Source organism: Tamandua tetradactyla, chromosome 3 (genome assembly GCF_023851605.1).
Source record: "Tamandua tetradactyla isolate mTamTet1 chromosome 3, mTamTet1.pri, whole genome shotgun sequence".
In the NCBI taxonomy this organism is placed as follows: domain Eukaryota; kingdom Metazoa; phylum Chordata; class Mammalia; order Pilosa; family Myrmecophagidae; genus Tamandua; species Tamandua tetradactyla.
Window position 1 is genome coordinate 7487326 of NC_135329.1, and position 13389 is coordinate 7500714.

Genomic DNA, 13389 nt, shown 5'->3' on the forward strand with positions numbered 1-13389 from the left:
TACAAAGACCTCATCTACAATTAGAAAACCTATCATCAATGGCTTAGGACAAGAAGGGAATTTATATGGGCAAATGGCCAAGCAAACCAAGACAGCACTAAGACTCAGCTCTGCGCTAATCAGATTTTGCATGTGCTTCTGTTTCCTTTGATTTCTCTACTACAGCAGGATAATGTGCAAGGATGATGGATGAAAAAATAATGTATAGTATTAATATGGTCTGTTGGCCTGAAAGGAATTGTGGGCAATGATAGAGAGATACAGATACTTGCATATGTGCAGTAGAAAATGGAATATGAAGGATTCATTTAGACCTACTAAAGTTGGTGCAAAACTTTACCCAGCATTGCACAAATCATTCCCTTGTGAAACATTAAATGGCACAAGTGGCAAACAAAAACTTAATTTTAACTCTACTATTTCTACTTCTAATTATTACAGTATCTTTGATAAGGAACCACAAAAGGAAGGGTCTTGAATAGACGGTATTACAGCTGTTTAGCTGTCTGAACCCATCACTAGAATTGAGAGTCTATTTGCATGCAGCCAGTAACAACCACTCAGTAAAAATATGCTGGAAGTGGCTACTTTAAAGCTTTTATGAATAAAGTTCTTGTTTAGCGCTATATGTCTTTCTTGCCTCCCTGGTAGCTCTCAGCAATTTCATGGCAGAGGAAATGCTGCCTCACTGATACTTGTTAATTATATACTAGAGACAGACACTATAGAACTTGAGAGAAAGACGAATATATTTAAAAAGGATTTTACTGACCAGAAAATAATCATGCAAAGTCTCTAAATGAATGATTCTAGACTTCAGATAGCATGACTGTCTTACTTCTGCCTGCTATAAATGGAGGCAGTTTATATATATGAATGGTACAAAGAGAATTAGATCAACATGGCATTCTACACACACAGTCTTATCATTATTAAATTAATTAATTGCTTTTTATGATTTTTCAGGAAACAGCAACAAATTTACTATGGGGAGAGGGATATAACGGTGTATATTACATGCAAGGCACTATATTTGGCTCTTTACCCTCCCTTACTTTATTTAATTCTCACAATTACCACCAATAAGGTAGACCTTAATATTTCTTTTTCAAATGGGAAAACAGAGGCTCAGAAAGGGAAAGTGGCTAACCAAGGTTACTAAGGTATAAGTGGCAGATTAAGAATTCCAATACAGGTTTTGGCTTTAAAGTCCATATTTTTCACTGATGGAATATAAAATCGGTTACTAATAGCACTTTAGTATAAAAGAATTTATATTACCTTGCAGCCTCATCTTCTAGTTTCTTTTTCTGTATTAGCTCTGATCTTTTTCTTTCAATTTCCTTCAATTTGTCACATTTGATTTTATGAAGTTGTTCAAGGGCTAATTGTTGTGTATTGTAGCTTTCTCTCAGTTCCTAAAGAGAATATGAAAATAAATCAATACATCAGCGATTTAAAAAATTTTGTCTTATATAATAAGACAAATAAGTGGTATTTGCATTAAAAGATAAAACCTTAAAGCAAGTTAAACAAACTTAAAAATTTTTTAATTTTAAAAAATATGTGGGCAGTTAAAAAAAATACTTCAAATAAAATAAATATTTAAGCCATGTAGCCACTGAGGACAAATACATGTTAAAATAATTTGCTTTTGTTTCAATTCATTTTGAAAGAACACAGAATCTTTAACAGACTATTTGTTTTTTCATTTTCAATGAAAATGCAATCCATTAAAAATATAAGGAACATTTAAAGAGAAATTTTATTCAGTCCTGTTTTTGACAAGTTACTCACAATTTTTTATTCAATGTTAAGATTCGAAACTAAACAGAGAAGCAATTATTAAATAATTTAGTTCAAAACTAAAACTGGAAAAGGTGTTATCCTAAAACCATGACTAGAATGAGTTAAAAAAAAAAAGAAATATTACAAACAGAAACTGAAATAAAGAATTGCTTACTGTAAGTATAGTTCCTAGTTCTGTACTAAGTGCCATAAAGAAATCCAAAGGGTTCCATTTCAAGGCTGCCTGACTCCCAAGTCTAGTCTTTGTCTTTCAAGAGCTCAAAGTAGACAAAAGTGACAAAACGTGGGAACATATAAGCGCCTTATCAGACGTCAGTAATTTCCTGTGCCATATTTTCTTCATTTTAACAACAGCAACTTCCGTTCCTTTGAGAAAATGAACCCCACCACCCCCGCCCATTCTATGCGGTTTTCGTGGGTCTGTCTAACCCAGTGTTGCTCCCACTCCCACCAGAAGTGGCCATTTGACCTAGATCTAACCAGCCACAGCACCTCACCTCCCTGGCCAGAATGACTGGTCCAAAGGATGTACACATGATCCAAGCTGGCCCAGAATCTTTTCCCGGGATTCAGATATACTGAAGAGGGGAGAAAGAAGCCTTCTCCTTCTCTGGGATCATTAAACTGGAACAAGGTGAATATGGAGCTGCCCCACTATCAAGTGAAACCATCAGTAGTAGGAACGAAGTCAACACAGAAAAAGAAAAGCAAAGATTAGAGAAACAGGTGGGGAGAAAGGGTTTGGGGAGAACCAAGTCTTCAGTTTAATCCACCCTTGCCCTAGAAGCTGCCCCAATTCAGCAGCTCTTCTTCTGAATCTGTTAGTGGTCCTAATATTCTCCCAATAATGACTCTCTATAGTTAGTTATACTGAGCTGTGTTTTAACTTTTACTTGGAATTTGCAGAATCCTGAACAAGAGAGTAGAAAAAGGAGGTTGAAGATAAAAAATAAGTAAATTAATAAATAATCAAAAGGCTTCACAGGTAAGGTAGGAGGAGCTAGGCAGAATCGGGATAGAATGTTCTGGTAAAAAAAAATTTGGCATCTACCCATATAAAACAAAAATCCAAGCCTAATTAAAACCAAGCCTTGTTTCTTTTTTAGAAAGATGTTTGATAGGTGGACCCTTTTATCTGATTGAAATTGTAGCTACGATCTGAGTAGACTGCAGTGTCTGGGGACTATGTCCAAAACGTCTGAGCTAAACAGTTGTAATTTCAACAATAATTTGTAAATACTTCATTCACAGCTCTTGGTTTCTATAGTTTTCTTTGTTGACCCTTTCTCTATATTCTACTGAAAAGTTGAAGAATATAGTGGTTACACTCTATGGAGAGACAGAGTGGCGTAATGATAAAGAACAGTGACCTAGCCAAGGTTTAAATCAGGCTGTGTCGGTGACAGGCTGTGTAGCCTTGTGAAAGTTGTTTCCTCATCTATAAAATAGGGTTAATAACAGTATATACCCCTCAGGGCTGTTGTGAGGATTAAACAAGTTAATACATGGAAAGTGCTTGTAATAGTGCTAGGCGCACATAAGTTCTCAATAAATGCTAGCTTAAATTATTGGCTGAGACCATAAATGAGGAGAGTAGCAAAATTAATGTCTCAGGTCACACATTTTATAGTTTCTCTTTAAAAGACATTCACATACCAAGAACACTATACCCTCTCTTAGACTAGATAGCCACAACTAAAACAATGCTTTACTGCTAACTTACAAAAATATTCATTAGTCTAGGAAAAATTTTTAAGATTAAATGATTCAGAAGAATTTGAAACAAGTAACAGTTTTAAATTCCCATTCTAAAAGGAGGTGTCTGTGAGACAAAAAGCAAAAAGGAAGCATTTTGAATAAGCAAAGATGAGGCAACGTCAGTCTCGATTAACAGAACCGTGTGTGCTCATCCTCTCAGAGCCTATAGAAACAACAGCCAACAAGAGGGATCACCGTTCTCCATAGCTGCTCCCTCAATTTGATGGGTCACATGTAAAACTCCATTTTTTAAAGAACATCCAAAGTAACTGAGGACTAGAATGTAAAGCCAGAGTGATGAAGTTCTGATGGAAAGGTTTAGGATATTCCCATGAGAATTATTTTCCAGGCTCAGCACAAGAAAAAATGAAAAGAAATATAACCTAAAATGAGGAAAGGATCCTCTAGAGTCTCCTACTAAATCTAAATTTGAACTGTATCTTCTATTTTCAGTAATTTTGTAAGGAGGTTTTATTAATGGGGCTACTTCACTGGCAGACACAAGACAGAGCAAGTCCAATAACTGGGATTCCCAGTTTCAGTAAGGGCAGACTAATTTTAGCACAGCAACCTTCCAGCCAAGAACTAGAAAACTGCAGAAAATATTTTTTGAAAAATACTTGTTTACAGGCATTAGAGAGCTAAGAGGACTAGGGATGCCAGAAACCTGAAGAGAAGGGAAGTTCAAGAGCGATGAGAGTGACATTTGGTGTCAGTTCTAGAAATTTGCTCATTTTTAAGCCATAACTAATAGGCTGAGAAAGTGGTGGCTAAGAAGCTGAGCAGAGCTTCTGGCCATCTTAAGGAGATGAGGGATAAAAACTAGAATTCACAAGGAAGAGTCCTGGTAAAGATTCCAGGCTTTTGGTTGTGGACCCCAAAGATTAGGGGGTGAACAAGAAATAGACCAGCCCAGCTTTGACTCAACCCAATCCCTGACTGGAATAAGGCGATCTGCCCCACCCTGCCTGCCTACTGCCAAAAGCAAAAGCAAAAGCAAATTCTCTTTGAAGGAAGATAACTTCATTTGGGGTCTCAAATTATCTTTTTAATTTTTCTTTCAAAAAGCTAGGCAGGGTGGGCCATAGTGGCTCAGCAGGCAGGAATGCTTGCCTGTGATGCCAGAGGACCCGGGTTCCATTCCCGGTGCCTGCCCACGTAAAAAAAAAAAAGCTAGGCATTCAATAAAAAATTAGCAGACATACCAGGAGTCAAACCATATAACCAAGAACTAAGAGAAAAAAACATACAATAGAAACAGATACACAGCTACTGGAGTTATCAGGTTAGAACTTTAAAAGAAACAGGATTGATACGTTCAAGAAATCAGATGACAAGATAGGGAATTTCAGCAAAGAAATGGAAACTATAAAAAGGGAAAAAGTGGAAACCGTAGCACTAAAAAACATAAAAGAAATGAAGAACTCAACAGATGAGCTTAACAGCAAATAATACATAGCTGAAGAGAGGTCTACTGACTTATAAGCAAAAAGAAAGTACCTTGAGCAAATCACAGAGAAACAACAGAATGAAAAACACACTCACAAAAAAACAGTATAGCATAAGAGGTACAGTGAACAGAGTAAAATGGTCTAACGTGTCATTTACAGTCCCAGAAGGAGATTAGAAAAAGAATAGGGGAGAAGAAATGTTTGAACAGATTCTGGCCAAGAACTGTCCCAAAATGCCAAGATTCAAAGATTATGAACCCCAGAGAACACCACCATACCTAGGCACATCATAGTAAAACTCTTGAAAATTAAGCACAAAGAGAAATGCTTAAAAGCAGCCAGAGGACAAGATTATATCACTCTCAAGTTGACAGCTGACTTCTTAATATGAAAATAGGGTAGCCAGAAGACAACGCATTGTCATCTTCAAAACATAGAAAGGTGACCATCCTAGAATTCTGTACTCACTGAAAATATTCCTCAAAACTAAAGATGAAATAAAGGCATTTTCAGAAAAATCAAAGCTGGAAGAATTCATCACTAACAGACCTGTATTTAAGGAAACTCTAAAGGACATTCTCTAGGCAGAAGATATACAGTCCCAGATGAAGCATGCATGGGGACACAGGAAGGAATGATGAAGCATGCATGGGGACACCGGAAGGAATGAAGGGCAATGGAAATCTGGATAAATACATGTGTTTATCTAAATTAATATTGGCAATTTAAAACAATAACAATGTCTTATGGAGTTTAAAATAGCACAGGGGGTAGGGAGGTTTATAGGAATCAATGGAGTTAAAATATCCTGAAACTTTGCATTTAACTGGAAAGCAGTAAAACTACTAATTTATATTAGACTTAAATAAATCAAGAATGCATGCTGGAACCTCTAGGATATTCACCGATGGGAAAGAAAAAGAAGGTATAACTAACAAACTAATAAAGGAGGGAAAAAACCTAACAATAAAGGGGGGGGTGGCAAGAAAAGAGAGAAAATGTAACATAAAACAAGTGGGACAAATAGACAACAAAGAGAAAAATGGTAGATTTAAGTTCAAATTTGTCAGTAATTACAGTAAAGGTAAAAAGACTAAATATTCCAATTAAAACTTTAAAAATAGAATGGATTTTTAAAACTACAACTAAATGCTACTTAAAAGATAATAACTTAAATATAAAATTACAAACATTAAAAGTAAGAGAACATAAAAGGACATACTATGCTAACTCTAACCAAAAGAAAGCTGGCATAGCTAAACTAACACCAAAAGAAGTAGACTTAAAGGTAGAAGCATTTCTAGGCAAACGTTTCATAATGATATAAGGGCCAACCTACCAAGATGCTTTAACAATTCTAAATTTGGATGCACCTAGTAAAACAGCCTCAAAATCCATTACGAAAAAATAATAAAACTAAAAGAAATGACAAATCCATAATTCTAGTCGAAGATTTTATTGTGCTCTCTCTGTAACTGATAGAACAAGTAGGGAAAAAAAAAATTAGCAAGTCCCATCATCTTGAATTCACTCTAGAAGGGGCTTACTTAACCTGCAGTCCACAGATCTTCCAAGGTGTCTTAAAAACAGAATGCAGGGGTGATAAAAAATAAAAAAATAAAAATAGGATTCAGGGGTTTATGAATTGGATAGGGACAACATTGATCTTTACTCTCACTAAGCTCTACTGTAAATTTAGCATTTCCTACAATCTCAGATTAAGTAACAAACCACAGTAAATCAGCTGCACTTGTGACTTTTTTACCAACAAAAACCACGGTAGATAACTTGAGATATATATATATATATATATTATATACATCTAAACTTCAAAATTATGGTATTAATATTTGTTAATACAAAAGCATCACAAATCTGAACTTAAAATATTTTTGACTCTTATAATTAGTTTTCTTTGCAATACTAAATATTTTATGCATTTAAGACATTTTCTGAGAACAGGTCCAGAGATTTCACCAAACTGTTGAAGAGTCAGTGAAACTAACATGGTTAAGAGCCTCTGCTTTAGAAACAAATGTTTCTACCCTACACCTCCAGTTCTTGTGGCCACACCTCTTACTCTTATGTCCCACCCTGAAGAAAACGGGTTCCAAAGATAGACCTGGAAGTCTCCTGAAGGAAGAAAATTCTTCCTTAACTCTTATATTATGGGTTTGAGATATGTTTTCTCTAACATCTGGTTCTTAGCTCATTCAAGTTTTACTTTTAATCCAAAGGACCAGTGTTCCTGATCCCCAAATTTAGTTAGCCTGATTGCCACCTATATAAGTCAAAACCTTACCTTGCACCTGGAGGGGTATCACTAATGTAGGCTACCCCACATCCCTGTGAGCATATATGAACCTAACCCACTGGAATAAACCACAGTTCTGGTCCTGATGGATTCTTCTTTCCCTCTAGGGAAAACTATTTGCTCAATCATTACCCAGAAGTCAACAGGGTGACTTTCCAAGGCACTAAAAGCATACTGGAGGGGTAATATGCTTGCCTGCCATGCAGGAGACCCAGGTTCAATTCCCCGCCCATGCACCAGCACTGCCACCACCACCACCACCCACCCCAAAAAACAGCATATTGAAGATTCAGGACAACTCTTTCTCTAATAAGAACAACAAAAATATCTGTATAGCAGCAAAAGTTCACAAACATTTTCATATATATTTATTTTATTTGACCATAATAAGACTCTGCAAAGGAGGAAGAACAGGTATTAGCAGCTTTATTTTGTAAATGGAAAAAGCAAAATTTGGAGGTTAAAGGACAAACAGTTACATGCTAGCAAGTGGCAGAGATAGGAAGAGAACTCACTTCTTCAGATTCCCAGGCCAGTTCTTGTTCATTGCACCTCACTGTTAAAGATGGGATAATGCGTGAATTTTCTCAACAAAGTAATGGCCTGTCAAATGTCTCATCTTTGAACTACTAGTTTTGCTATTTGTCTTGGAATGTCTCGACCAGAAGAGTAAAAACATCATCAATCTCATACACGCACATTATAGGGTCTAATAAAACAAAACGTTCTAAGATAAATGATTTTAAAAAGTATAGTTCTGCAGTCACCACAAGTAGTCCAAAGGAGTGGATCACCCCAGATACTCCAGTGCCCAAAAGGACCACAACCCTAGAACTAAGTGCCAGCTCTCCTCCAAGACAATCAGGTCTAATTCCATCTCACCTGCCAAGAGATTTTGCCTTTCTTTTTAACCTTTACCCCCTGAATTCTCAACTCTATAATGCTGTTGATCACTTGGTCTGATCCAATCCTCTACCTTTCCTCTCAAATTCCTCACTGTCCTGGAATTTTCTTCTTGTAATGAGAAAACTCCCACATATCCTCCAACTCTTTTCAGAATAAAATTTTCTTACCTTCTTGCCTTATCACTCAGGACAATGCTTTTCCTCTTATTCTAACAATTTCTCATGCACTCCATTCACATCAGGGGCAGGAGATAATTTAGTATTTTCCTTGCTCTTTACTGCCACTTCTAGGACATTATCCCTGCCACATTCCTACAAACTCCACACTCTTTTAGGCTCATCCCATACAGCAATACTACCCTCTTCCTCTTTATTGTCATATCCTGATCTCCTGGTTCACTGATCCTAATTCATTCTCACCATTTTCCAAATCTTTGATATCCATCAATATGCCCCAGGCAAAATATCAACTCTCAGGATGACCTCCTCACCAATGAACTTTGTTACTATATTTAATCCATAATTCTCATTATTATTCAGAATCTCATCATTATCAGAAACAGAACTACTATTGACCAAACATCTCATACTTCAAATGTAACTTCTGACTCTTCAAGCTTTTCTTATACCTGGTACATCTATTTCAAGTTTTTTAACTCACTGAGACTTCCATTCTGTTGACCCTATCATTCTCTCTTTTTATCACCAGCACTCCTTTCTCTCCTCACATACCCTTGTGTTGGGTTCATATTTCAGAGTTCTTCTTTATCATAATTCTTTTGTCAAGATACGTAGCTCCCTTGCCCCTCCCTCTTTGCCTATGTGTCTATTAAAATGGCTTCTCTACGATTTCACTAAGCAACTGAATACAAGAAAAAACTCACACAATTAGGCATGCTGTTTCAGTTTAAATTCATGATCTTCGAATAGGCATTCAACATTGCTCAGCACACCTCTTATTTTCTTCCACCAAGTGTACCTGCCCTAACCCCAAGATATCTATTTCATGCCTACTTTTCTCTCCTCAAACTTCATAACCTTCTATCTATTTTCCTCAGTACCACCTAATAAGACTGCCTTGCTAAACCATCACACTGTAACTCCCTCATCTTCTCAACTCCAAATCAATAACTTCCTGCATCGCCACCTATTTTATTCTAGGTTGAGATTATTCCACATTCTCAACTATCAAGGAAGATTCCTTGAAATGGTCAAACTTCAGATTTTAAGTCTTGGAGGTGTCACCTTCCCGGCTTCTACCAAAAAATTTAACTGCACATACTTATCTTCTCCCCATTTATTTTATTGGAAGAAGTATTCTTTTCATCTAATCTTTCAACCTATGCTCTGTATTCTATCTTAATCGATTCCCCCAGGGTCTGTGGTTTTATCAATTAATGCCCTCTATGATCTATATATTCAATCTTAATCTCAATCTCTCTCTCCCTCCTGTCTCTCTTTACTGTCTCCTTCAAGTCTTTCTTAAACTAAAAATGTCTTCCTGTCACCCTATGTTCTCTTCTCACCCTCCCCTTGTGATGGTTAATTCATAAGTCAACTTGGCCAGGTTATAATGTCCAGTTGTTTGCTCAAGGAAGCCTTGGCCAGATTGTTACTGTGAGGATATTTTATGGATTTAAAATCACCAGTTAAATTGACTGATCTATGGCTGATAACATCTACAATCAGTTGAGGAGATTGCCTTTAACAACAAGAGAAGTTTCATCCAACAGCTGAAGGCTTTAAAAGAGGAAGTGATGATTTCAGCAATCAGAAGGGAGAATTTCCATCTCTACTTCAACCAGGCAGCCTCTCCTGGGAAATTAATCAAAAACCTTCATAGGAGTTCCGAGCTTGTGGCCTGCCCTATGAAATTTAGACTTGCCCATCCCCATAGTTACGTGAGACAATTCCTATAAAAAAAATCTCATAATACTTACATAATACACACACACACATATATATTTCCTGTTGGTTCTGTTTCCCTAGAGAACCCTAACACACATCCCCCCAAGAGTTGTTTCTGCTCTGCCACATTCTTCACTCCCATTCACTCGTGATTCACTGCAATCCAGCTTCTGCTTGTCACTCAACTGAAATGGCACTTTCAGCAAAGTCTCCAAAAATCTCTCTGTTGACAAATTTAGGGGATATTTTTTCAGTACTATGTTAATTGATCTGTTTCATTTTATAATGCCGACCACAAAAGGCCTCTTTTTTGCTTTTCAGAGTAGGTTTCCTGACCACTCTGACAATACAGTTTTCTTCCCCCTTTAGTTTACAAAATTGCCTCTGATGAAAGTATCAATAAGCAGTGAAAGGCTGGAAGGCAGGAAGCAGAAGGAAGAAAGTAAAATAAGAGACAAGAATAAACTGCTGGCCTGTGGAGAAGCAAATGATAACTGAAAAAAATCAGATTTATGTGTGTTAACATAGTCACAAATTATCATCAAGCCTCATTTTATAGCTGAAGGAACTTAGGTTTAAGGTTCTGTGTCATACTCGTAAAGGGTCATATACTGGACCATTTTTCCAATTTGCCAGACTTTTGCTTTGGTAACAAATGAGCTCTACTTATGTTCCTGTCTTCACTGTGGTACATGTATGGAGCTATCCTATGGAAATATAGTTTAGCAGGGAGTAGAATATACAATCAATATCTTCTAGGGTCAGCAAGTGGTAAATATAAAGTACCTTTCTTTAAAATATTCATATAGGACTTTAAGTATTTTAATACTCTAAATGCTATATATGGCAAAGTGAATTATTCATTTATACAATGTTTTAAGCAATTTAACATGCCCTGTAAGCAGCTCTAACTATAAGCCCTAATAACTAGACCTAATTAAAACTGCCCCTTATTAGTTTCTTAAGATCTTCCTAAAAGAAGAATTAGGAAGCAGCATAACGTATACATGACATAACATTTCCCTAGATTTCAGAAATCCTAAATTGTATTTTAAACAATTATTTTCAGTCATATCAGTAAATTATTTAATCTCACATTTCTTTAGCTTTTCTTTGAACTGAACTGAAATCATCCCTTCAGTCAACCCAGCTGGAAGGGATGCTGTAAGGGAACCAGTTTATATTTCTAAGTGTCTTGTGCTCGTCTGGGCCACCTTACTGATTTCTGGCATTAAACTCGGACAGGCAGTTAGCAGAAAGACATTCAGGCAGCAGAAAGAAAAAAGGTCTATATATTGTGTGTTATTTTAAACAAAGAAACTTGATAAATGCAAAGAATAGTATAGTTAAAAGAAAAAAAAACAGTGAAGTAACTCAAAGAAAAGGAGCTAGATATTAGAAAATAACCTTAAGTAAGAGGAAGAGGTTGTTGAGACAGCTTAGCAGAGACAAAAGGCACTGAAGAACAGAGTCATCCATATTCCCACACTGTAAGATAAGGCAGATAAAAAGCCAATTAAACTATGCACAGATTAAAAGAAAATACGTAGGGGAGATAACCTGGCTGGCTTGCTGTCCATCAATGACAAATGACTTTTTTTTTCTTTACAGTATTTTTCTAAGGTATATATGCTTGTGTTTTGTTAACAGTATTCAGGTCAAAGTTCTCCTTCCCAACTGAAGCCACCAGTTTCTTTTTATAATTATGCTGCTTATTCATTAGTTGGTGTTAATGTTATTCTAAATAAATTAGCAAGATAAAAGCCACATGAAGAGATAGTTGCCTGTAAAGCTATGCAACACTTTATGCTCTAAATACTTTATGCTGAATTAGCAAAGGAATAACTGAGGACTATTACCAAGTTTGAATTATGTGTCATTAGTTTGGTTTTTATCTTTATCTTCTTTCATAGGTACAGTTTCAGTATACAACTAATACTGCACAGAATGATCAAACTACAAGCAAACTGTATACATTAGACATCAGCTCTGCCACTGCAGCAAACAATGAATCGTGAATTTACCCTTCATGCAGTCTACAGTTAAGCTATGGTTTGGTTTTCACTGATTAGAGCATTATTTCATATAGATTAATTAAATGGTAATAAAGAAGCAAAAAAAGATTTTAGTACATTAAAAGGAACTTCTATAACTTAGAACTACTTTAAATTTTCCACATTTTCATTTTAGGATAGTTGGCTAAGATCACACTGGCTAAGAATAATTCTGTAGTATTAACAGAGGCAATTGTTCTTGAAATGTATAAATGCCAATAAAATAGCACATAGTCATCAAAAACTGGAAGTTTGGTAAACAGTATGTTTAGTGATAAGATACAATGTTTACAATGTCTATAGAGGACACTAAAAGTAATCTGACAACTCCAAATAGTAAGTATAATATAAATAATAAAAATGTTCTACATATAACAATATTAGCTTCATTCATTCTATTAAATCAAAATAAGGAAGATAAAAGGCAGCTAACTAAAAATGAAAATCGAAGACAAATACCTTTAGTTGACTATTAAATGAATCCATTTCTGATAGTTTAGATGCAGTTTCTTTCTCAAGAGCATCTAATTGTTCTTTAAGTCTTTGGCATAACTCTTCCTTTTCTAATGATTTTTTATGAAGTAAATTGATCCCTGAATCTGTAATATAAACATCAGACAGTTTACATTTGGTAGAAATTTCCAGTCATTAACAGTAATTGACAGTCACTGCCAAATTGGTATAATCAGAGATAGACAAAGTATGTATATTCACAATGAACCAGCAGAAGAGAAAAAACACGGTATTTATTCCCCCTCCCAGATCATATCCTGGGAAGGGAAATGGTTATTAAGAAATTGTTCTGCACTCAAAAGGACAAAGATTTGATCTGTAGTTCTGCTGTGGGTAAAACATTTCATCAACCCAATCCTCAGGCTCTTCCTCTATACAAGAGGCAAATGTTGAGGATTAAATCCTATCCCCCACAAAAGGGGGGTTGCAGAGTTCAGGTCCTAACCTCTGGTCCTGTGGTAAGGACCCATTGTATACAGAGTCTCGAGGATGTTACTTCAGTTAAGGTGTAGTCTAAGTGAAAAAGGCTGGGCTATAATCTGGATTACTGGAGACCTTTACAAGCAAAATGAAATTCAGACAAAGAGAGAAAGAAAGCATGGGAAGCAGCCAGAAGCTGGAAGTCAGTGGAACTCGGAGGAGAAAGGAGAAGAAAGGGCCATGTGCATTGCCCTGTG

At 36.1% G+C, this 13389-nt stretch overlaps 1 protein-coding gene across 6 annotated transcripts in view; it reads right to left on the minus strand.

The window, feature by feature from the left end:
- Window positions 1-13389, minus strand: part of ITSN2 (intersectin 2) — a 217109-nt gene that overhangs the window by 85057 nt on the left and 118663 nt on the right. For 5 of the 6 annotated variants that reach the window (XM_077152256.1, XM_077152254.1, XM_077152255.1 and 2 more), the window contains exons 16-17: window positions 12659-12798; window positions 1282-1418 (exon numbers count right to left, since the gene is read on the minus strand). In XM_077152256.1, coding sequence (XP_077008371.1) covers window positions 1282-1418; window positions 12659-12798 — 277 coding nt within the window. Of the gene's footprint in view, window positions 1-1281; window positions 1419-11552; window positions 11634-12658; window positions 12799-13389 lie in introns of all 6 variants that reach the window. The other variant, XM_077152259.1, reaches the window with a different exon arrangement.